At 58.0% G+C, this 22,014-nt stretch overlaps 1 protein-coding gene across 2 annotated transcripts in view; it reads right to left on the bottom strand.

Moving 5' to 3' along the window:
* Positions 1-16,541: 16,541 nt before the first annotated feature.
* The window catches only part of SRGAP3 (SLIT-ROBO Rho GTPase activating protein 3), a 45,555-nt gene continuing 40,082 nt past the window's right edge, over positions 16,542-22,014 (bottom strand). For both annotated transcript variants that reach the window (XM_086470344.1, XM_086470345.1), the window contains exons 16-19: positions 20,773-20,953; positions 20,032-20,181; positions 19,337-19,664; positions 16,542-16,958 (exon numbers count right to left, since the gene is read on the bottom strand). In XM_086470344.1, coding sequence (XP_086326470.1) covers positions 16,542-16,958; positions 19,337-19,664; positions 20,032-20,181; positions 20,773-20,953 — 1,076 coding nt within the window. The remainder of the gene's footprint in view (positions 16,959-19,336; positions 19,665-20,031; positions 20,182-20,772; positions 20,954-22,014) is intronic.

Here is a 22,014-nt window from a genome sequence, read left to right as displayed (position 1 = left end):
TGACGCCAACGGTGAGAAACAAAAAGCCTCGTGTGTTGACAACCGAAGCACCAGGTAATTACTTAATTGACTCCATGATTTCCACCTCGGCGCAGAAGCCTGCAGCACTCAGGCTAAAAGCAGAAGTCCATTAGTAACGCTAGCAGCAGTTTGCCTCCCAGACCATGGAAAAGCAGAAACCCGGAGCGTGTCCTGTGGCGCTGCAGTATTTGGGAACCGAGAGACACGCTGCGTCCGTCCAGCTGCTTCAGCCACGGCCGGGGGAAGACGAGCGCTCGGTGGAAAGGCGTTGGCTGCGAGGAGCGAGCCAGCCCTGTTTCCCCAGCCCTGCCCGTGCCCGGCCGCAGCGAGGTCCCTGCTCCAGCCCCCCAGAACAGGGGCAAGCGAGCCGTAGGACTGAAAATTCAGCGTGGAAGTGACTCAGCCCAGTTCCCCGCCGGGCAGTACTGGGCAGACTGGCAGCAGCAGTGCTCCCGCTGGGGTGCAGGAGGGGATGGGGGGAGGTCAGCAGCCTTTGGCCGGGCAGGGGGCACCTGCCCACACGGGGCTTTGCAGGTTTCCCACTGCGGAGCCGGGTGCTGGGGCTGCTGCTGGCAGTGAACGCTGGGCAGGGAGCCCCCCATCCTCCCCCGGGCTGCTGCCCTCCCGTCCCGGCCGCCTGCGCAGGACCCATCACAGGTCTACACCAGCAGGAGGCAAAGTGAGCAAAGAAGTTCAAAATATATTGCAGAGACGCAGTGCCAGAATGGGAAAGTGTGCCTTGACTGAAAGAATGTCTCGAGGCCGGTTTAGCTGTCAGGTCCTTAAAACATTTCCTTGCACTGTTCATAAGCCAAACCAACCATAACACAGTTTTCCAGGAGCTTGCCAATACACATCCTCCAACCAAAAAAATGCAAATCCTCGGTTCAACACTGCGCTTGCTGCCAGCCGGCCCTTCCCCGGGCAAGGCACGGACACCTCTGCCGTCGGGCAGGGCGGTCTGGGAGGGCACGGCCGCAGCCGGCATCCCGACGGGCGCCATGCGTGCCCCAGGGCCGTTACTGGCCGGCGGAGCCCAGCTAAGTCAACGCTGTACATCCGTAACCTCGGCTTTAGAATGCAGATAGTTGTCCCCGTTAAGCCGACTTTGGCAGGAATAAGCCACCCTCGCCGGGGACAGGAGGTTTGGACTTGGTTGTTATCGGCCCCTTTCAGAAACGTGGTGGGGCAGCAGAGCCCGTCCGTCAGCTGGGCCCAAAGCTGTCAGCAAACGGCGCGAGGCGACGGACTGCTGGATGTGAGGTTTGTCCCCGAAAGACCTATGAACAATGTATAACTTTTTACAGGAAACAATCATTTCTCTAATTCCCGTGAGCTCCTGTTACCACGCCGGGGAGGAGGGAGCAGGGAAGGCATTAGTCATGCACTAGCAGATGTTTTGACTTATGTAAGACCTTTTTTTTTTTTTTTCTTTTAAGAAAAAGGCGGAATCTCACCCTGGGGACTCCTTGAGAGCCCCCTCGCCCTCAGTCATGTCAGCGGCGGGGCAGTTAGGAGGTCTCGGGACTGCAGAGAAAGCTGCTGAGCTGGGGCTCGGCTCCTGCACGGGAACTTCAGCTTCTTTTGCCGAGCAGCACAGCGAGCTGCCACGGCGGGAAGGCGCAGAGCTTTCTAAACCACCGCCGAGGAACGCGAGCCCCCGTTTCAGGGACTGAGCAGGCTTGGCTCCGGGAGCCTCTCCCCGACGAGGCACGCTCTGCAGGTGAGCCCACGCCTGCTGTGGTTTGGGCTCGGGAGGCGAGGGGCGCGTTCAGAGGGACGCGGCACCCCGCCGGGACTCCCCGCGACCGTGCGCCAGCTACGGGGCACAAAACCCGTTCGCGTTCGAAGGCGGTGAGGAGAGCAAAAAGGAGGTGACCTCCACCTCGGCGCGCATCGGCGTCTCTCTCCCGACCGCGCAGGGCCACCCCGGCACCGCCAAGGCCGGGGCTCCATGCTCTCGCCCCAGCAGACGCAAACACGTCCTCCCGTGCCTTTCCGTTCCGTCGCTCCGATGTGACACAGACGTCCCCTCCTCCGTGTCCCTGCTGCTCCCTCTGGTGCGGTGCCGTCCCCCGCCTTTAACACCGCATCCCGACCCCGCTCGCCATTCCTCGGTCCTGGGCTCAAGCACGCCTGGCCAGCAGCCCACGCTCCCTTTCCTCCCCTTCCTTCCGCTCCTCCAGCGGCCGTGAGCACCCAGAAAGGGTGGCACAGGCCGGAGGGCTCTGCCTGCGGTTCCCATGGGCAGCCAGGCGCTGCCGGGGCTCGCAGCCCGCAGCCGGCTCACACCTCCCGTGCAAAAACACCTCGGAGAAACACCGGAGCACAAAGTCTCCTGCTGGGACAGGCGGCCGCAGTCCCAGGCGCCCAACGCACTCTTCCTTGCGAGCCCCGCGGAGCACCGGGAAGCCAAGGAACAAACCCAACGACGCCCGTGCCCTCAGCACTGGCTCTGCAGCCGTTGTCTCACCGGTGCGTCCCTCCCACCCTGCAGCGGTGCCACTCGCCCCGGCCGGGCTCCCTGCAGGCTCGGCCACTCGCCCACCCCAGAGGTGCTCTTGGTCTCTTGCCTTTGAGCTGCTCAGCGCTTCCCCAGCTCCACGCCAAGGCTCTGGCAGGCTTCAGCACTTGCCTAGTCATGATTAAAAATGTAATTTTTGAAAAGGCTTTTATAAAGAAAATGAAAAAAAATGGCTGCAATGACAGTTTTGAAGACAGAAATTCATCAAGAGCTTCGTCAGTCTTCACCTACAGCACGTAAGAGGATGGTTAAAGCTGCTCTGTCAAGAACATTGACTGCTTGCCAGCTCAGACGCACCGGGGTGGGAGAGGAGCACGTTTGCTCTGAGCCAGTGTGGGAAGGGCTGGGCTAGTGGCCAGCGCCAGCAACCCCCCTTCACCGCGGGGAGCCTCCCAGGTAGCGCGGGGCCTTGCAAGAGCTGCACGACCGTGTCCCGTCACGGTCCTCAGAGGCGGCTCGAGCTTTCTGGAAAAGCAGCCAAAGCATCTGCGCCAAGCCCTTGCTGTGGAGCTCATGCTCATCTAATTTTTGAAATCCCCCAGGCGGTTGGTTATCTTAATTAAGACATTTATCTTTGTTAAATAGGACCGAACACATTTGCATGTCCACAGAGACATGTCTTATTCATACTGATGGCCACTCGGGTGGAATTAGGAGCTGTCAAGAGGGTGTCTGGCCTTTGGACGCTGACAACGGGCATGATTAGATTTAAAGGGTTGGGATAAGTTTTGCTCCAGTGCTGGAACGTCATTTCCAAGAGACAAACCTCCGTTGATTTTGTACTATCAAGTGCTCAAAGCCTACATCTCTGAAAGATTTCTGGGGAGGGAAGAAGCGTCTCTGTGGCACAGAGCAATACCGGTTTACCTGCGACGCTTGCTTGGTGTGTGGGACGTATTTAAAACTCAGCAAATTCCATTTCAAGCACTTTGTTCTCATGAAACACTTGAACCAAAACGCTCCAACAGCTGGTGCCTTCCACCCGGCCGACAAGAGACGAGATCCTGAATCACACCAGGAACGTGGCGCTGTTTTTCAGCCGAGCTGCAATCGTAAAAGGGTTTTCAACTCCACACAGCTCTGCAGTGTTTGCAGAAGATGGATAACGCTGCAGTCCCCAAGGCCTGCTAAAATCTGGTTTCCAAAGTTTCTACAGAGAGCGAGCCTGTAGATGTGTATTAAGTGGGGGAGGGGGAAGTTAATGAAAGTTGGGGAAATACTCTTTTTCTCCCCTCTGCTACAGCAGCCAGCTTGGGCACAGGATACGATACAACCTCCTCCCTGGGGCAGGCACGCTCCGGCCTGGCTGGGAGGGCTTCAGCAGACGCACCGCAGCAGTGAACCCTGTCCCGCAGGCACCTCGGGCACGTGGACACCACGCCGGGGGCTGGCTCTGCAAAAACTTCTCCATCCCTACGGAGGAGGATTTCACGGCTGCCAGAGATGCTTTCCTCCGGCCGGGAGGATGGACAGCTGACCCACCGGAGCCGGCACTGCAGAGCTGGCCCCGCACTGCTGCCGTGTCCTGCTGGAGCCCAGCCGGTGCCAGGGAGGGTGGAGGCAGCCGGGGCTCCGCCGGCAGCACGGGGGCCACGGCCACGCGGAGAGGCTCCCCCGCGCGCCCGCAGCACGCAGCCGGCCCACGGCAGCACTGGGGACCAAGAGAAGGGCTGCAGCGCCGGGGAGATGGGGGGTGTTGTGCTGGTTACGTGCTGGCGCGGGAAGGGAGACCCTCAGAGAAAAATATTGAAGCTAAAACTAAAACCAGGATGCTCTGAGGCCCGGCACGTACCGCAGCGGCGCTAACTGGTGCCAGTTGCCCCCGCGCTGGCTGGCTACCGCCCGGCAGGCTCCGGGGAATTTCCTTTTTTCAAAAATGCTTTGCCAGTTTGAAGAACCAACCTCACCTGGCGAAGCCTTTCCCCTCTGCGCAGGAAAAGAAGCACGTGCTCGCAGGGAAGGTCTCCAACACACACACGCATCCGCTGGGGAAGACCCCCGCCCCGTGACCGGGGCTGCGTCTGCTCCCGCAGCTCTGCCCGGCGGCAGCGAGCCCCTCGGGGGCCGCGGCTGCGGGGCAGCCCTGGACGCCGGGTGTGCCATGGACAGAGGGCGTCAGGGAGGAAAAAAATGCACCGAGTGGCCCAAGGCAGACGCGGTCCGGCCGCAAGTGATGAGGGCGCGACTGATCTGTACCCTTAGCGATTGGTACACACGCTTATCGACAGAGCCGGCGCGGTGGGGGGTCTGTCAGCTGCCAGCAGGACGGGGCAGCTCCGGGCGGGAGCAGAGACGGGAGCTTGATGCTGCCTGAAGGGACCCGCAACCACAGACGTGCCCGAGCTGAAGGCAGCAGCAGGGTCTGTAAGATCCCTCCGAACTGGGATGCCCGGGGTGACCCACTGCCCACCCCAGGCGGCCCCAGACCGTCCCTTGGCTCTCCCCGGAGGGGATGCTCCTCTCTCCAAGGGACGAACGACCACCCCAGGTTCGATGACCGCTGTCACCAGTAGCACCGGCAGATGGTTCTCAGGGCAGTCAGACTCACGGGCGCTGCAGGAGAGGCTGCGTGGGGGACGGGACAGCCAGGCATGGCCCCTGCTGTGAGCTTGCTGCAGGCTTTGGGCGTGCCACGGCACGGTGCTCCATTTTTGCTTTAAACAGGGATGGAAAATCTTTACCTCATTTGCTAAAAGCACTTTAATGTCTTTACACAGGAGAAAAAAAACCCAAAACGTATTACTAATTTGGATTATTTAATTCAGTCAGCAAGACTGAAAGCATTTGCTGCACTTCAAGTCCAGGTTCAAAGCATTAATCACTCTAAATTCTGCCACCATTTCCTTTATATCTCATTTTTATCATTTTTTCATTCATTCATTAGCTACGAGCCTGACAAGTGACAGACTGCCCTTAGGTGCCTCTTTAAAGCACGTACAGTGAATGGTTGTTGGATCCATCTAAGTATTGAATTATTGGATCCACCTAAATAGGAGGTGAATGACCCTCTGAGCATTTCTTGACAGTTAATTACCCAAGAGACGCTTGGAGGAGGCCAAGGTTTCATTTCAGCACTTCAGAGCAGTCTCACGTTAGACTGTCAGGTCCTCGGTGCAGCCAAGACACGGAGTCGGGGCACGGCCACGCTCTCAGCACCAGCGCAAAGTTTCATCGAGTCATAGAACGGTTTGGGTTGGAAGGGACCTTAAAGACCATCCCGTTCCACCCCCCTGCCGTGGGCAGGGACACCTCCCGCTAGAGCAGGCTGCTCAAAAATCCAGCAGCATTCGCACAGTTAAAAGGAAGTGCTGCGCTATTCCTCTTTGCCAGCGAAGAACAGGGCCAGTTAGGTCCGTGTTTGCCACCCTGCCCTCTCTTTGCCGCCTCCTGGGTTGCACCGCGGAGCGGCACAGAGCCAGCACGTGGGGTGACAGTGCCGGACCCTCTGCCAGCCCCTGACCCGGCCGAGCAGGCACCACGTCCGTGCGGTAACCACTAACGAAGTGGCCAGCTGCAGACGGGAACACCTTCAGTCACCCTGCCGTTCACCACCGCAGGCGGGGGTTTATCTCAGGAGCGGTCGGTGCTTCACAAGGAAACGCCACTTACTGAAAAGAAGACAACAAAAGAGCCCTCGAGGAGGAATCGATGGGAGCTGCTTTCCCAGTCAATACTGTCTAAAAAACAGATGGGTCCCGCTGCAAACCAAAGGCACGGCCTCACGTGCAATACTGCATTTGTTCCTGCCCAGCCATGCAGCAACCCCTGGCCCCTCTTCACGTTATCGCCCGACAGAAATGCTGTCATCAAATTTTCTATGAAAACCATATCGCAGCAGAGCTGATCTGCGATGGTGCACATATTTCACAGAAGACAGGCTGCTCCCATTAAAGCAGCCTATTCAAAAAAGAAAAAATATATTAAGTTCCCCTCCCAGATTACAGATCAGCTTCACTCCTCCATTGACACCATTGTTTGAGTTAGTTCCACTGAAAATACATCAAATTTCCGATCTTGGGGACAAGGACAGCGAGTTTCAGCTGTAATAACTGTCTGGCATAAGTCAAGCTTGAAGAAAAATTATCTAGAAATCATTTGTTTGTTATCACGCTCTTCGTATCTTCTTTGCTGATTTTCCTTTCTAATAAAATACCCAAATCTCAGCATTAAGAAATGCCGAGACACAAGTTCCAGAGAAAGTTTAGTTCTTGTGCAATGCAATACCTGTCCCTGGCATCAGGACAAAAAACACACTGCAAAACACTCGGAAACAGCCAAACTGGGTGTATTTTAAACACACCACTATTTTGTGTGCAGGATCTCAGGCAGGTGCAGCCGCAAGGCGTCGCCCCGCTCCGGGGTCGGGGTGGCAGAGCCCCCCAGCGCACCCTGGGGCAGCGGGGCACCGCTCACACCCCGACCAAGGCACGGCCGGGGGCTGGCGGAGCTCACCAGCGCCGTGGGCAGCACCGGGCCTGCACGGAGCCATCCCATGTGTCCCCCACCCTGGGGTCGCAGGGGACCCCCGCCCCGAGGGGAGCCGGGGCAGCGCAGCCGATGCCCACGTCTGCTCCTTCGCGCCCGGCACTAGTCGGGCTACTGGGATCCCGTCCGTCTGTGTGCCACGAGCTTGCGCCCGGGGTCGGAACTGTGCAGGCACGCGCAAACCATCACACGAATCCACTCTCCTTCGATCTGCAGATGCTGCTGCTCGATTCAGGCGGCGGTGCTCCAGCAGAGCCGGCAGGTAAGTACGGTGCAATGCGTAGGCCATAAATACACGTTTTAACGTCCTCTCTGGTGACTAGCGAGGCAGTAAACCAAGGGAAAGGCGCAACGGGACTGTAAACACCAAAAGCCGAGCGGTATTTAACACCCAAATGGTGAGTTTGCCTCCAGTCTCCTCCCCCCTTTTCTTTTTGGCAGAAATGCAGGTGCACAAAAAAGTCTCTTACAGCACTTTCGTACAGGTCTCAGTGATGGGAACCTCTGAATGGTTCTGCAACACAGGGCAGACAAAAGCATCCGTCTTTCAAAGCCCTGCCTTCGCTCCTTTGTAAAGCGCTTTGAAACCTTTATCTCAAGCCCTGCCTTCCTCAGATAAAAGTGTCACCAGCTTCAGTCGAGAGAAAGATTGAAGGATGCCTTCCCAAGAATGCAGTGAATTCTTCCTTAATGGTCCCTAGTGATTCAATCGGCTTCAAGTTTGGAAATACTACCTGAAAATAATGCAAGGGATTAACCCCCACCTGTACAATAACCCTTCATGGGACCCTTCTAGTTTGTGGGTTTGGGAAAAAAAAAAAAGAAAAAAGCAAACAAGAAACGGAGCTCGCCCCCAGCACGCCCACAGGAGCAACTTCACGGCGGGTCTGTTGCCGCCTCTTGCTCGCAAACCACCAGTGAACCACCGCGTAGAGCAGAGCAGGACGAGGCTGGGCCGCCGCCACGACACAGCCTTGTGGGACGGTGTCACTCTGGGGCTGCTGGTGGGGTCACTGCTGGTGCTGCGATGCCCCGGCACGGCACGGCACAGCCCTTCTCCCCCACCAGGAGCCCTCCGGCCACCCCCACTGCCGTGACATGGGGCTCCTGGAGAGAAGCAGAAAACTCTCCAGAGGTGGTAATTCGGCAGCTGCAGCTTTGACCCACAAAGCCAGGCTCAACGCAGCTTCGGCAGAAACCACTTTTTTACCTGAGCGCCGAGGAAGGAAGACGTCGATACGTGATTTTACCTCCGCCTCCTTTTCTACCGCGTGGCTTGTCTCCAAAGCCCCGCACTAACATCCTCCAGCCAGGGGCATCAGCAGAGACCCTGCGCAGCCACCTCAGACGCCACCATCACGTCCCGGCTCTGGAGAGAGCTGCTGCTCGGCGGCTGCCTCGGGCAGGGGCGGCCGGGCACCCCGCAGCCCCCTGCTCTGTCCCCCCGCACGTCGCACGGAGCAGCAGAGCAGCAGACTGGAACAGAGCAACTCGGCGCACCCCGACCTGGCCCAGCGCCCCAGCCCAGCGCCCCAGCCTGCTTCCAGGGCACGGCGGGCATCTTCAAGCCGTCGGTCCCAAACCCCACGCTGTTGTGATGGGCTTCCCCATCCCAGCCCCGGCACACTCCAGCGGTGGAGGAATGTAGCAGGTCTGTGCTGTAATCTCTGATACACCAGCCTGGGAAGTACTTACACATATTTGTGTGTATTTTTCACTTCAGAGAGAAATCAGCACATATGTAAGCGTGCAGTAATGTGGAAAGTTAATTTAAATGCAAATGCTGCATTTGCTCCGTAGAAATGAAGTAATATACCCAATTTATTGTTTATGCTTAAAGTTAATGATTATTACCAGGTAACTAGACCTGTTGGAGAGAAATTACTCAGGTCTTAAGTTTCAGCTAAGCACAAACACGCTCAGATGTGGCCACTTGGCGTTTTAGACAGTATCTAACGCTTAACCCCGGGGCAGGTGTCTGAGGGGCCTGGGCAAACACCCGCTCAGCACCCCGGGACCCACCGTGGGTAAGGAACGTGCAGGTCAGCTCCGACCGCCTCGGTGTCACAAGCACACGCTGCTCTGAAACAACGGCCCCACAAACAGCTACAAAAAAGGAGTCTGCGCCCCTTCTCCGGCCAGAAAAGGGGCTGTTGCTCAGGCTGAACAGCGCGTTACCCCAGAAGCGCTTGGTGTCTCACATGTTACCGAAGAGACCGACCGCAGGCGCGTTGCACGGGCAAGAACATAAACCTTCACGCTCAAGAGCGACCGTTTATGTGGATGTTTAGAGAGTTACAGACTTTTCCTGAAGGCAGGGTGCTCCGCAGCTGTCAGTGACCAACACCTCTTAGAGCACCTTCCGCTGAGCGACGGGTGCTCAGCGCAGGAGCAGAGTGGGAGGAAAGCCCACGGCGCAGCCCCGTCCGTGCAGCCCCGGCTGCCAGCGCACGGAAGGGGGGAGCAGAGCTGCAGAGAGCAGGGCTGCGCTGCCAGAGGTCCCTCATCCCCGCGCGATGTCCCCACGGGCAACGCGAGCGGGACGCGATCGCTCCGGCAGGGGCTGGGCTCGGCCTCCAGCCCGACAGCGCGGGGTCTGTTGCCATCTGCCGGCAGCGGACACGGCCGTGGACACGGCAGCCCACGGCCACGGACAGGGCAGAGGACACAGCCACCCACGGCCCTGGACACGGCAGCCAGCGGCGGCACAAAATCCATGGAAACAAACATAACAGCCCCTGGCAAAGGGCCGGCCGCAGCCTCTCGTCGGCTCGGCGTGAAGCGCGCTCTGACTTCACGGGAGGTGTTTATTTAGATGTGGAGCTCTTTATCCACTCGGCAGCTCGAAACACCACCCAGAGCCCCGGCTCTCCTGGGGCAGGAGATGGCATTTGTTACCGCACGGGGCAGGGAAGGGTGCTCCGGCCACGCAGGAGGGCTTCGCACCTCGGCAGCCTGTGCCGGGAGCTGGAGGGGCTGTGGAGAGGGGGCAGAGGCCGGCGGCAGGGGCCAAGGGTCCCCCGTCTGCCCAGGCTACAGCATCGCCTGCTTTGGGGTGGCTCTTCCCCAGCCTGCTGCCCCCCAAGCCGGGCCGCGGGGGTGGTCTCTGCCGCAGGAAGGAGGCTGAAGCGTCATGCCTGCGGCACCACGCGAGGCAGAGGTCAGCGAAGCGGCAACTAGTCAGGAAGAATTATGACAGGGGCTGAATTAAGGATGTACACGGAGGGGATGAAATGAAACATTAATAGCCACTCATCGCTCAAGCACATCTCTCTTCAGCAGCCTGCTTGAGCGAGGCCACACAAGACATACGTGCGAGGCGATTGCTACCTGAATAAATGACTCCTGGCTCTCCAGACCGCAGCGTGACGCCGTCCCAGCCGGTGCTCCTCGCCCTGCTGCGACAGCCGGTGGCTGAGGATGGCAGCCGGGCCGATGGCCGATGGCTGCTCCAGCAGCACCAGCTGCCGCCCGGCTCCGCAGCAGGGGCAGCCCCGAGAGAGAGCGGGCCCCGGCTGCCAGCACCCCCAGGGAACTCGGCCTCTGCCGAGCCGAGCCTTGCGACTCCCAACCAGCCTTACCAGAACAAGGATATAAAGCTGCCCATAACCTCAGCCCAGGAACTGAAGCCCAACCTTAAACCTGGAGCCACAGCATCAGGCAACATGAACGGGAGGGAATAGGTGAGAGCTCGGGAGAGCTCCCAACAGGAGCAGGTTGGCCGTGCCGCTGCGCAGCGGTGGCAGCAGGAGCAGCCTGACGTGACAACTGGGCAATGCCCCAGCCCCGATAGAACCGCGGTGTCCAGAAAGCGCCTCGTTTCCCCCTTCTGAAGCATCATGCCGAAGGCTTTAAGGACATGATTCCCCGGCACCAGCAAACCGGGGCGTCCCCTTCCCTCCTGCCCTCCCCAGGGACAAGCACACAAACCTGCCAGCTCGCCCTGTGCAGCCGCGGCAGGACCCAGCCTCCCCTCCAGCCCCGGCGGGTCGGTACGTGGCAAACGAGCAGTCTCTGCGGCCGCTGGCGAGGCGGTGACCGACGCTGGGAGCTGGCAGGGCTGGGCAGGGCTGTGCCGCCCAGGCACCTCCTGGCGGGACGCCGGCTGCACCACGGGGCTGAGCCGGGCACATAGTGGGCCACGACAGACCGTGTCTTCCTGCGCTCGCCACGGTTTTCATACCTGCTTAGCTGGCTCAAGCTAATCCTGGAAGAGCAGTGCCAGGGAGCCACGTCCACAGGCGGGGTAGGGGCAGCAGGTAGATCCCCCCCAGGGCAGAGCTGCTTGGGGGGACCGATGATGGAGGGGAGGAACACCCCCTGAAGAAAAACACCATTCAACATGAGAATAAAGAACCCACGGCAGATCTGTGTCCCTGGAGAGCCTACGGGCGTGAATGGGCTCACGCGGCGAGCGGCTGGAGGGACACGAGAGCGCCGTGTCGTGGTCCCCTCTCCACCCCTGCAGGGACAAGTGGTGCCTGCGTAATCAGCTTTCATAAAGAAAAGCCAGCCTGCTCCTCCAGCGCTTCGCTTGTCCAGAGCAATGCTGACCGGCCGCTCCTGCGGGGCGAGCACCAGCGCTGAGCTGCGGTGAGGGGAAAGCAGTGACAGGAGATCGAGCCTTGATGCCCCCCAAAACGCACAAAGGGCGAGCAGGGGTGGCAAGGGGGATGCTCAGCCCAGCTCCTCTCGGGCATTACCCCCACCCACCGTGCGAAGGCTGCAGGTCACGGGGAGCATGTCCCTGCCCCTGTGCTCTGTCTCGCTTTGGTGTCCCCCTGGCCTCACCGACGTTCCTCCTAAAGCGCAGACACGCCGAGGTCCCAAGGAGCTCACACAGGCAGAGGTGACAGTGACATCTCTCTGGAGCAGACATGGAGCACGGCTCCTCAGCTGCCACCCTGCCATTCCCCACCCGAGGCAGCCCTCCACCGTGGGCCAGCAATAAACCCGCTCTCACCGCAGCAGGAGGTTGGCAAAGGGACTTCATTGCCTGAAGACGGGTGCAGGCACCGAGAGCTGGAAGGGATTCCTGCACCAGGGGCTGGGGGAGCACGGAGTGGCCCTTCCCCACCAGCCCTCGCCCCGGGAGGAGCCCGGTCTGCCCGCACAGCCCCTTCTCAGCCTTTAATCACTGCGGTCTCAGCACAGTGAGCTTCAAGGCAGAGTTCTTCCAAACAAAAGGGAAGAAGGTTCCCATTGCTTTTACCTAAATGCATTTCAAATAACATTTAGAGGAAGAAATGACACCTCTGAAAGGCAGAGGACAGCTTGGCTGGTGTAGATCAGCACCGGTCCTCCCACACTCCTAGAAACAGGCAAATTTACACCCGCCTGGAGGCAGCAATTTGCTTTTTTTTATTGGCCTACGTGCCTCTTCCCTGCCTATTTTCACCATGTGCCCAGGGCTGAGGAAAGAGCCCGCCTGTGTCCTCAGCGGTTCACCTACACACACACAGCGGAACACACGAAGTCGGCCACGGTGAGTGACCGCGGGCCTGGCTCACGCCTACGGGGAGCAGCAGCCAGGAGATGTGGCCAGCGGCACCACCGCCACCGCCCACCGGCTCTGGGGAGGACCCTGGTCATCACCTCCAGCCGGGCTGCAGGGGATGAAGGATGGGGAAGCTGCCAGCACGGGTGCAGGCAGAGGCAGGGGTGCAGGCAGAGGCAGGGGTGCAGGCAGGGGTTCCGGCCCACACAGCTCCCGGAGGCAGCAAATACTCTGAAACTACAGCCAGTGTTTTTGAGAAAAGTTAAGCAGTTTTATTCAACGGGACGAGTCCACACCCAACCAGTGGCTTCATCTACATGGCATCATCAGCATACACGACAGGACCCACCCGGACACTCTAGCTGGACGGCATCTCACCATACGTTACAGAGACAACACCAGAGGAGAGGACGACCGTTACAAAGGGCAGCCGGCCGGCGGTTTCCTACGGCTTCCCGGCGTAACCAAACCCATCCCCACCAGACTACGCAGCCCAGCCCCTCGGAAACAGATCAGGCTCGGGACATCTACTGCCGCACCGTGAAAACCACAACACTGCTAGTTCAATAACACAGCCCAGGGTTTACAAAAATGACCTACCAGGGGTACTCCAGCCTACGGAAGAGAGTGCACCGCCATCACCACCCCGGGACCGACACACCCGCGTGCGCTGCTGAAGCCTCCACACAGAGAGGAGACCCCCGCGGGTGCCATCGCTGTCGAGCCAGCACCATCGGAGGCGATGCCGAGCCCCGGGGAGGGTGGGCAAGCGCCACGCCGCCCCTTCCCAAGGCAGCCACGGGGCGGGAGGGCAGCGGGCAGGCCCGCGGGGAGCCGGCGGGGGCCGAGGCGGAGGTCAGCACTCGCTCTGCACGGCAGAGAAACAACGGCCCCGTGAAGACGCCCTCCTCTCGGCTGCCACGTCCCCGCGCGGGGGCTGTGCTGGACCCCCGGACCCTCGCCCAGGGCGGTGGGCAGCAGGAGGAGGGCCCAGGCAGGGCTCCCAGCGCCCACTCACCTCAGCTGCTCGGCCGAGAGTTTTCACAGTGGAAGCTCTGCGGGCGCCGGGAGGCCGACAGCCGTCACGCCTTCGGAGAGGTACCGGGGACCGGGGTAAAGTCACTCACAGAACAGGAGCAGGTTCCAGTTGTGATACTCCTACGACGGACGCGTTTCCATTTTGTGCCCAGGTAGCTTACAGAAAAATACATTTCTTCCCTTGAATTTACAGTAGTTAGAACTACAATTTGAATACCGTATTAAAAAGGGGTGGTTTATTCTTCAACAAAATGTCTTGGTTTTCTCTCCTTTAAAAAAAAAAAAAGAATTAAGAAGGACTTCAAAAGCCATCACCCAGCACAACGCAACTGCACAAAGGAAACCATGATGTGTACAGCTCCTAGGACATCAACGCCAAGCATTTGTTCTGGTGCTCAAAAAGGCACTTAAAGATAAGAAAACAATTGTATTAAAAACCGACAACAAAACAAAACAAAGGGAAACAAAAGGCAATAATTTAACAGAAAGACATTGGAACTTGTACCGTATCTTCAAAAGAAAGAAGGGAGGAAAAAAAACCAAACCCTAATAAACATGGTTTTGCTATCAAGTCATCTTTGAAAGTATATAAAAAACCAGAAGACTGGCAAAGTGAATGTTCTCCAGGAACTAAATGGAAAAAAAAAAAAAAATAATTACTGGCAACAAATCCGCAGCTCTCGTGCCAAATGGGTTTCTTCCCTCCCCCAGAAGCACGTTTGCTGGTTCCTTACTGGACCAGACCGACAGCCTGCTGGAACATCTGCCGCCCGTAACGACAGGGGCATTGACCTCGGGGTCAGCCCGAGTTAGGAAAGGGGGGAAATTATGGAGAAAATAAACATCAATATGGACCGACTGTGGTCATTACAAACGTCAACAATGTTAGTAGACATGTACATAAACACCATTTCCCCTTACAGCATCATACGGAGGAACGACGACAGGATCACTAGGTACAGTACTTCTCCCCACTGTACACCGAAAGGTTCGCTTCGCGGCTTTGATTTTTTTTTATTTCTTTTTTTATTATTATTGTTGGGTTTTACTTTTACATTGAGCTACCTACTAAGTGCAAAGATTTGGTGAGTGGCATTGGCTTTCATCTAATCTTAGCCTATTTTTTGTACAGTTTACAGGTTAACAGTTACTTCCAGCATTTAAGCACGTACAGCAATATATACACAGGCTGGCGGAGCGGGAGGGCGCGAAGGGACACACGCCCGGGCGCGGGAGCCAACGTCGGGCCGGTCCCACGGCACGTCAGGGCGACCGCCCGGCCGAGGAGCTGCGGCAGCACCGGCGGGCTCGGCCGCCCTTTGGGAGTCAGGCTGCTCCGCCGGCCGGCCGGGCTCCGCAGCGGTGCCAGGGAGGAGGAGGAGGAGGAGGAGGGGGGACAGAAGGGACGCCCTGGGCAGGCAGCGACCGCGGGCTGCGGCAGGAGGGCTCAGGGCTGCTCTGCCCAGGGCCAGACAGGACAGCGGAAAGCGGAGGCAGCAGCAGGAGGGGTGAGGGTGAAGCAGCCACCAGCGCGGAGAAACTCCCGACGGCCCGTTTCACGCTGGGGCTGGGCGTGATCAGGTGGAAGCGACCGAATTAAACCATGGTCACTGCCGTGGAAATCTGTACAAGGAGGAAAAAACTGCAGGAGAAGCACAGAGCGTCTTGAGTTCAGCGCTTACAGCAGAGACTTGATCATCAGACAAGGTACCATGCAACCCCCAGCTCGTTCTGCACGTTTTTTCTCTGGGTTAAACGTTCAGAGGGAAAACAAAACGTAGTAGATTCTTTTGCATAAACTCAAACTGCTGTATTACATAGTACAGTACAGAAAGTGCAAAATATCACCCCATCAGACGGGTTCTGCATCTGATATGGTCAAATATGGCTCATGCTTTTCATGCAAGACGACGCAATCTGAATCAAGACCCTCACGTACTGCTGTGCAACTTCAAATAAAGGAACGTTGTGGTACCAAAGCCTCCTCGCCTGTTTAGTCCCATCTGCCGAGGTACCATTAGGGTTTTTGAAAAAGGAGGAGAGGAAAAGAAAAAGAGAGGAAAAGGAAAGGAAAAGGAGAGGAGAAAAAAAAGAGAGAAAAAAAAGGAGGAAAAAAAAGAAGCATGTGGGGAAAGGGAAATGAAGCATCTCAAAACCACGCCAGTTACTCTCTGCTTCGCCGCAGGTTTGTCGTAGTCCTCGTCCCTTCCGAAATCCTCAAGGAAACGAGGTCCGTGGTGCAGGCAGGGCAGCACCGTCCTCCTCCCTGAGCGAAGCCGACGGAGCCGCCTCGTTTTCTGTCCCCGCTCCTGCCGGGTGCCGCCGGCCGGGCGTCTCGGGATGCAGCCTGAAAAGCCGCTCCAGCCGGCCCGACGCACCCCGGCATTTGCGATTTCCAGCTCTTCTCCACAGGCCAGCAGCGAACAAAACCCCCTGTACCTCCCCCCACCCCCCCTTTTATTTTTAAATGCCGAGAGGTGCAGCAAATAAATTCCAGGACTGGCCTTGTATTGCTCGACGCACAGCCGCTACGTACCTCCATGCACGCACACAAATAGCCTGGAAAAAGAACCCAAATCAACCCAGCATCTCTAGAGAGGACATTTCAGAGCCAGTTTCTGAGGTAAATCTACTTTTTTTAAAAAGTCACTGAATTCTGTACACTTCTTTTTTTAATATATACTTCTACATATAGCATGTATTCTCCAGTGCCAACACGTAGACCCACCGTCTCCTCCTGCCGTAGGACTGCAAGCTTGGGAAGTGTTTCTGCACGGATGGGGGTGCGTGTGCACACGTATGTACACACACACACGTATGTACAACCAACCCTCAGGCCTAGGCTACGCGCTTGCTCCCCTTTCGGAGAGGTTCCTCTTGAGCACGGTCCTGACCCCCCGCTCGGCCGAGCGAGGCTGTGCCGAGCCGCCGGCCCCGCTCCCGCCGCCCAGGCGCTGGCTCTCCCCACGCCCCGGCCTACATGGTGCCCGATTTATCCGCCGAGCCGCCGGGGAAGAGCTTCTCGGTGGGGGTGACGGCGGGGCTGCCCACCCCCGAGCTGCTGCTGCTGCTGGAGCGGTGCTGCACCACCGGCCGCACCGGCCGCATCGGCGGGGGCCGCAGCTGAGCCCCGGCCAGCCGGGCCGACAGGGCTGGCTTGAAGGTGGTCATCATCTCCGTGGTGGAGCTGCTGCTGCGCCGCATGGCGGCGTCGGGGTCCCGGATGAGGATGGTGTGGAGGGGGCTGGCGGGCTCCGAGTTGGCAGCGCCCATCGGGGGGTTCTTCATGGGCTCCAGCGTGTCCAGGACCACATCGGGGGCCTGCTTGGCCGTGTTCTGCCTCTCCAGCTCCCGCAGCTCGTTCAGCGCCGTGCTCATGGTCTTCTCGATGTCCTGCAAACGCCACCAGCAAAGGGATGTCAGCACCGTGTCACAGGATCACCCTGCTCTCCTGCACCCCACCCCGTGGAGAAGCCCCCCGGCCCTGGCATGCGTCTCTGTGCGGGGCGGGGGGGTGTCTCTGACCTAAGACGGGGCCTCCGGGCAAAGCAGGAGCTTTGGGAGAAGATGTAAAACCCAAGCTCTGGCCACACAAAGGCGGCCCGTGTCTCCCAAGTCAACAGGAGTTTGGCTGCCAGCTCCTAAGGGAGCAAAGCGCCGGCACCACGGGCGATGGGGTGAACACCAGCCTGTCCACGTCTCCACAGACAGGGCACCTCCACACTGCCCTGCAGCTCTGAGGCTGGTTTCTCCCAAAAGCAGCTGCCCCGCAGCCTCCATCAGCACGGGGGCTCTGCCGTCCCTGCGCCTGCCGAGCGGCGGCACGCATGGGGGCAGAAACTCGCAGGGAGGTACGGAGCGAGCAGCACGATGGCAGCCCCCCATCAATGGAAGAGAGGCAGCGACAAGACCTCTCCTTGGGAGGCAGCTGAGGCGAGATCAGCCCCAGCCCCTCACCGCCCGCCTGCCTCAGGTCATGTCTCCTAGGCACGGCGTCCACTGGTCCCTCCGAGGAGATCCTCCAGAAGGTGAACTCAGTTCAAATAAAGTGCCCATTTAAAGGAAAATTAGCTAAACTGCCTCCAACTGTAGTGCTGATCACCTCATTCAGAAATAGAGGTGCCTCAGTTTGCCTTCACTTCACTGAGCTCTAACTGAATTAAGGCCCCTAACTCAGAAAGAGACCATCTGAAAAGTGATTCAGAGCAACTGAATCGATCGGGTAACAAGCAGCTCCAGTTAACTCTCCCCGCTGCCCTTGTGGAGACGAGTCCTTAATTTTATAACGTGTCAAAAATGCTCAGTGCGCCTCAGATAACGTTCTGAGGATCAGAAAGAGGGAAATAATTATCAAGTTAGCTCCAATTAATTCTATTAAGCTGTTCAGATAACGAGTGAAAATATTCTCGCAGAGCCAAGCCTCAGGACTGCCAAGTCCAGCAGCCCTACAGACCTCAAGGTAAGTATTTACTTACCTCAGCTGAGCGAGAATCTTTCTCAAGGTTTAAAAAACCCAGCACAAACCCCAAGAGCGTCTCGTGCTCCGTCCCCAGCGTTCACCTCTCCCCTCTGGAGGCTCCCGGAGCCCACAGCCCTGCGCTGCGCCTGGGGACCGGCCCCGGGCACCGCAGCGGGGTGCCACGCTACGGCGCAGCCCTGGGGCTCCGTGCGAGCCGTTATCCCGTCCCAAGGCGCCACGACCACCGCTGGGCGAACTGACCCCCCCTACACAAGCTCTGGGCGGACAGAGAAGCCGGGCAGCGTGCTGCAGAGCGAGAGGACAGGAGCGCGGCTGGCGGAAAAGCAAACAGGACAGCGAGAGCTCTTCCCTTCCCCCCGCTGACGGCGGCCGGCCCGACACACACCAGCCTGCCCAGCCCTGGGCGCACGAGGTGCTGTGGGTGGGGGGCCGCGGTCTCCCCAGCAGCCGCACCCCTCACCGACAGCCCCCCCGGCGGCTGCTCCCGCCGGAGGGTGGCGCGAAGCGAAGCGCCGGGAAACTGCCGAGAGAGGGGAGGCTGAGCAGCCTGTCCTCAGCGCTCCCAGCGCCCGAACCGGCCCAACCCACGGCCGTTCGGACACAGCCACGGGGACTGGGCCTGACCCACGTGGCCCCCGAGAGGCTGGAGAATTCTCCCCGTTCTCCGAGGCGCGGAAGGTTTGGTGTAACCTGACTGACGCCTGGCTGGGGGCCTCCTGCCAGCGGCAGGGAGAGGGGACCTGCAGGCTACGCTGGAGGTTACACGGATTTAACGAGCACCATGGAACCGATGGCCTAGCGTGAAGATGCTGTGCAGCTGGAGGTGTCACACTGGGATCAGACTAACATCTTGAGGTCCCAGCGACAAACGGCCAGTAACAAACCTGAAGCACTTTTCTCCAAACACTGAGCATCAAAGTCTGGTTTGGCAAATCCAGTTTTCTCCACCTAAGCTCCTGATGGAGCATCGGATGAAGACAACGTGCTTCCCTCCCTGCCGGAGGTAAGAGCTGCCAGTGCATTTTGGTGGTGGATTGAGCTTTTTTGTCTACTGTTTCAAAGAAACCAGGTTTGTGGAAGGAGGCAGTACCTTTCATTAGGCCAACCGACACGGCTGGAAAAGCAGGCGAGCTGTTGGCTGCTCATTTTTATCTTTAAACCACCGCAGCGACAACAGCACCGTAGTTCTGAAGTGCGTCGAGATGGAAGGGGCTCTGCGGCACTCCCCCAGTGCCTTTTGGTTTGGCCTCTCGATCCCTGGGCACCGGGAGCCACTTCACACCCCTCTTACCTCAGCAAGCGCTTCTGCTTCTAGAGATTTCTGATCTCCGAGACTACTGTGTCTAGTCGATCCACAGGTCGATCTCAGCGGGTGGCCATCAGACAAGGCCTTCCTGTCTGGGAAATTGATGCTGCCTGCACTGCCGAATGTCGCCATTCTGCGCTTTTCGGGACTCTCAATCCTGCCCCTGTTAAGAGGTATTTTGTGGGGGCTGCTAGGGCAGGCCGCTGCTCGAGGAGGAGTGTCTAGGCCAGGCCCCATCCCTCGGGGCGGGCTGTGGGTGTCCCCCCCGCTTCGACGGCGAGGGATAGCTGCACCGTCAGACCTCAATCTCACTCTGCAAAGAATCCATCACAAGACTAGGTCACCGTCCGTCAGATCGAAAGCGTCTGGTTGCATGCTGCAAGACAATTGCTCAGCTCTGAGAGTTCAGATCAAACCAAACTCGAGCCTTTCAGCTCCAGAAGATTAAGGCAAGAGGGCAGATAGACATTTTAGCCAGTGCCAAGGAAAGGACAGCATCGCACCTTCTTTACTTGTTAAGATCTGCATCAGCAACGCGCACGAAAACCCCCTCCATGCTCACATCACTCTGCAGTGCTTACTGGAGCCTCCCCTTCTGTCTGGCCCTACACCCCACACTGACTGCCCCCGCACGCCACAGCATCCACCTCTGTGCCACAGGAAAAGGAGAGCTTCCCTACCGGCCCATGACTCCCCCAAAGCCATAGTCCACAATATGATCCGTCGGGGACTGGATGTCGTTCTTGGAGGAGGCTTTATCATCCAGCAGCGGCCCGCTGCTTGCCTCGCTGTCCGCCTTCTGGCTCAGGCTGTCGGAGAACGCATCATCCCTAGGAAAAGGGGACCCCCATCAGCAACAGGGCCCTGCCCCCGGAGAGAGGCTGGGTGGGGCCCAGCCACAAGGTGGACCTGAACACCACCACCCCAGCAGCTCCAGACTTTGTCAGCAGAGGGCTGGACCAAGGCCACCACTGCAGACAGCACCTGGAGCCTGGAGAAAGCAAACATCACGTCTCATACCCCCCTGTGCTGCCTTTTTAACGAACCCAGGTACGGTGCTTGTAACAGAGGTGGCACCGGCGAAGGACCCTGGGACCTGCCTGCAGGCCAGGCGGGCACCCAACAAGGCCGGGACAATGCAGAGGGAGCAAGGCCAATATGAAGCCTGGGTCGTGCCACTTTGAGGAGTCAACAGCAGATGGGGTTCAGGCACACCGAAGTACAGGCTTTAGTGCTTGGCTTCGTCAGCTTGAACGAGAAAATCTGAGCCAATGCACGGAGAGGCAGACGTGAACAGGGCCAGATTTCTCACCAAAGTCATTAAACCCGGGGAAATCTGACCGCCTGTTTCAGGTGGCTAAAGATGGGCCTCATGTAGGTGTGTTTTAACGTCCTGGATCAACACACACCACTTTACTCACATGTCTTGCACCACAATGTACTGGTGGGGTATGAGGCCATCCACACCATTATGTCTCCCTTCCCACCAGTCTTCTGATGCCCGATGGTACAGGAGGAGCGAGGCCCCTTTCTTAAAGGAGAGCTCTCGTGGAGATCGCCCAATGTAGTCAAACTTTGCGATGGCTTCAATCTGCTCCACTTCTGCAAAGGAGAGAAGCACAGAGAAAAGTTTAGTTCAACAGTCACCAGGGTGCACCACATCCTAGAAGGAGGCATCTCACCAGAACAGCACTGATGCTGCTGCCCTAGCTTCCCAACACCATCTTACACCGGGTACAAACCATCTTATTTTTAGACTGATCATTCTTTTTGTTCTTCCAGTCTTCCTGGAATTTCTCACAAACTACCAGCAATTACAAAAAGCTACAGACCAGATGGGGAGTAGTTGAAGTTTCCCTTGTGCATATGGCATCGTCACCCGCACTCCCATCTTCTACCTATAAAGTGATTTCTTTGGTTACAGAACCCCATTATCCTCCAGACTGGGCCCTTGTTAAGCTGTGTCAGATACTGTGATCAAAGCCCCGCTTACCTTCTCTTCCTTTTCTTACCCTGCAGACAGTTTGGTATGAATTATTGACGAGTAACGAATCCCCCTTTGGGGATCCCCACAGAAATGATGATACTGGCTCTGACCAGGCAGCTGCTCCCCATCACAGCCCCACACCTGCAGACCTTCCAGCACTCTACCTCACCACTTCTCCACTTTTTCTAATTTAAGCTCTACCAAACACCAGGGATTCACAAACTGGGAGCTCAGGCCCTGAAACTCAAGAGGGCTGAGGCAGGACTTCACTTCGGGAGGTTGTGAGCACACCAGGAGCCTCTGAGCCCCTGGCCAAGGGCATCACAGCGGGAGCTGCTGGTGCACCCGAAGAGGAGCCAGTTGGCACCAAGGAGCCCGTGGGGGAGCCCAGCTCTTCAGCAAAGCTGTTCCCAGCTGGGAGCACCAAATCCCAGAGAAACCGCTGCAGCGACTGCAAGGCAGCAACAGCATCTCTCTCCGCGCTGGCAGGAGCAACCTGCACTCCGCCTCACTTCGCTCCGAGACAGGGGTGAAAAAGCAGGCTGCCACCACTCAGCTACCTCTAGCCACTATCAGAGCCAGCGAGCAAGCGGTTAATGTACCTTGATTATCCGAGACACCTGATCATTTTAAAGCCCACCTGGAGACCGGCAGACAGGGGACAACAAAGCTAAAC

Source organism: Leptosomus discolor, chromosome 9 (assembly GCF_034619465.1).
Source record: "Leptosomus discolor isolate bLepDis1 chromosome 9, bLepDis1.hap2, whole genome shotgun sequence".
Classification (NCBI taxonomy): Eukaryota; Metazoa; Chordata; class Aves; order Leptosomiformes; family Leptosomidae; genus Leptosomus; species Leptosomus discolor.
Note: the sequence above shows the minus strand (reverse complement) of the source record. Positions and strands in the feature narration are given on the sequence as shown.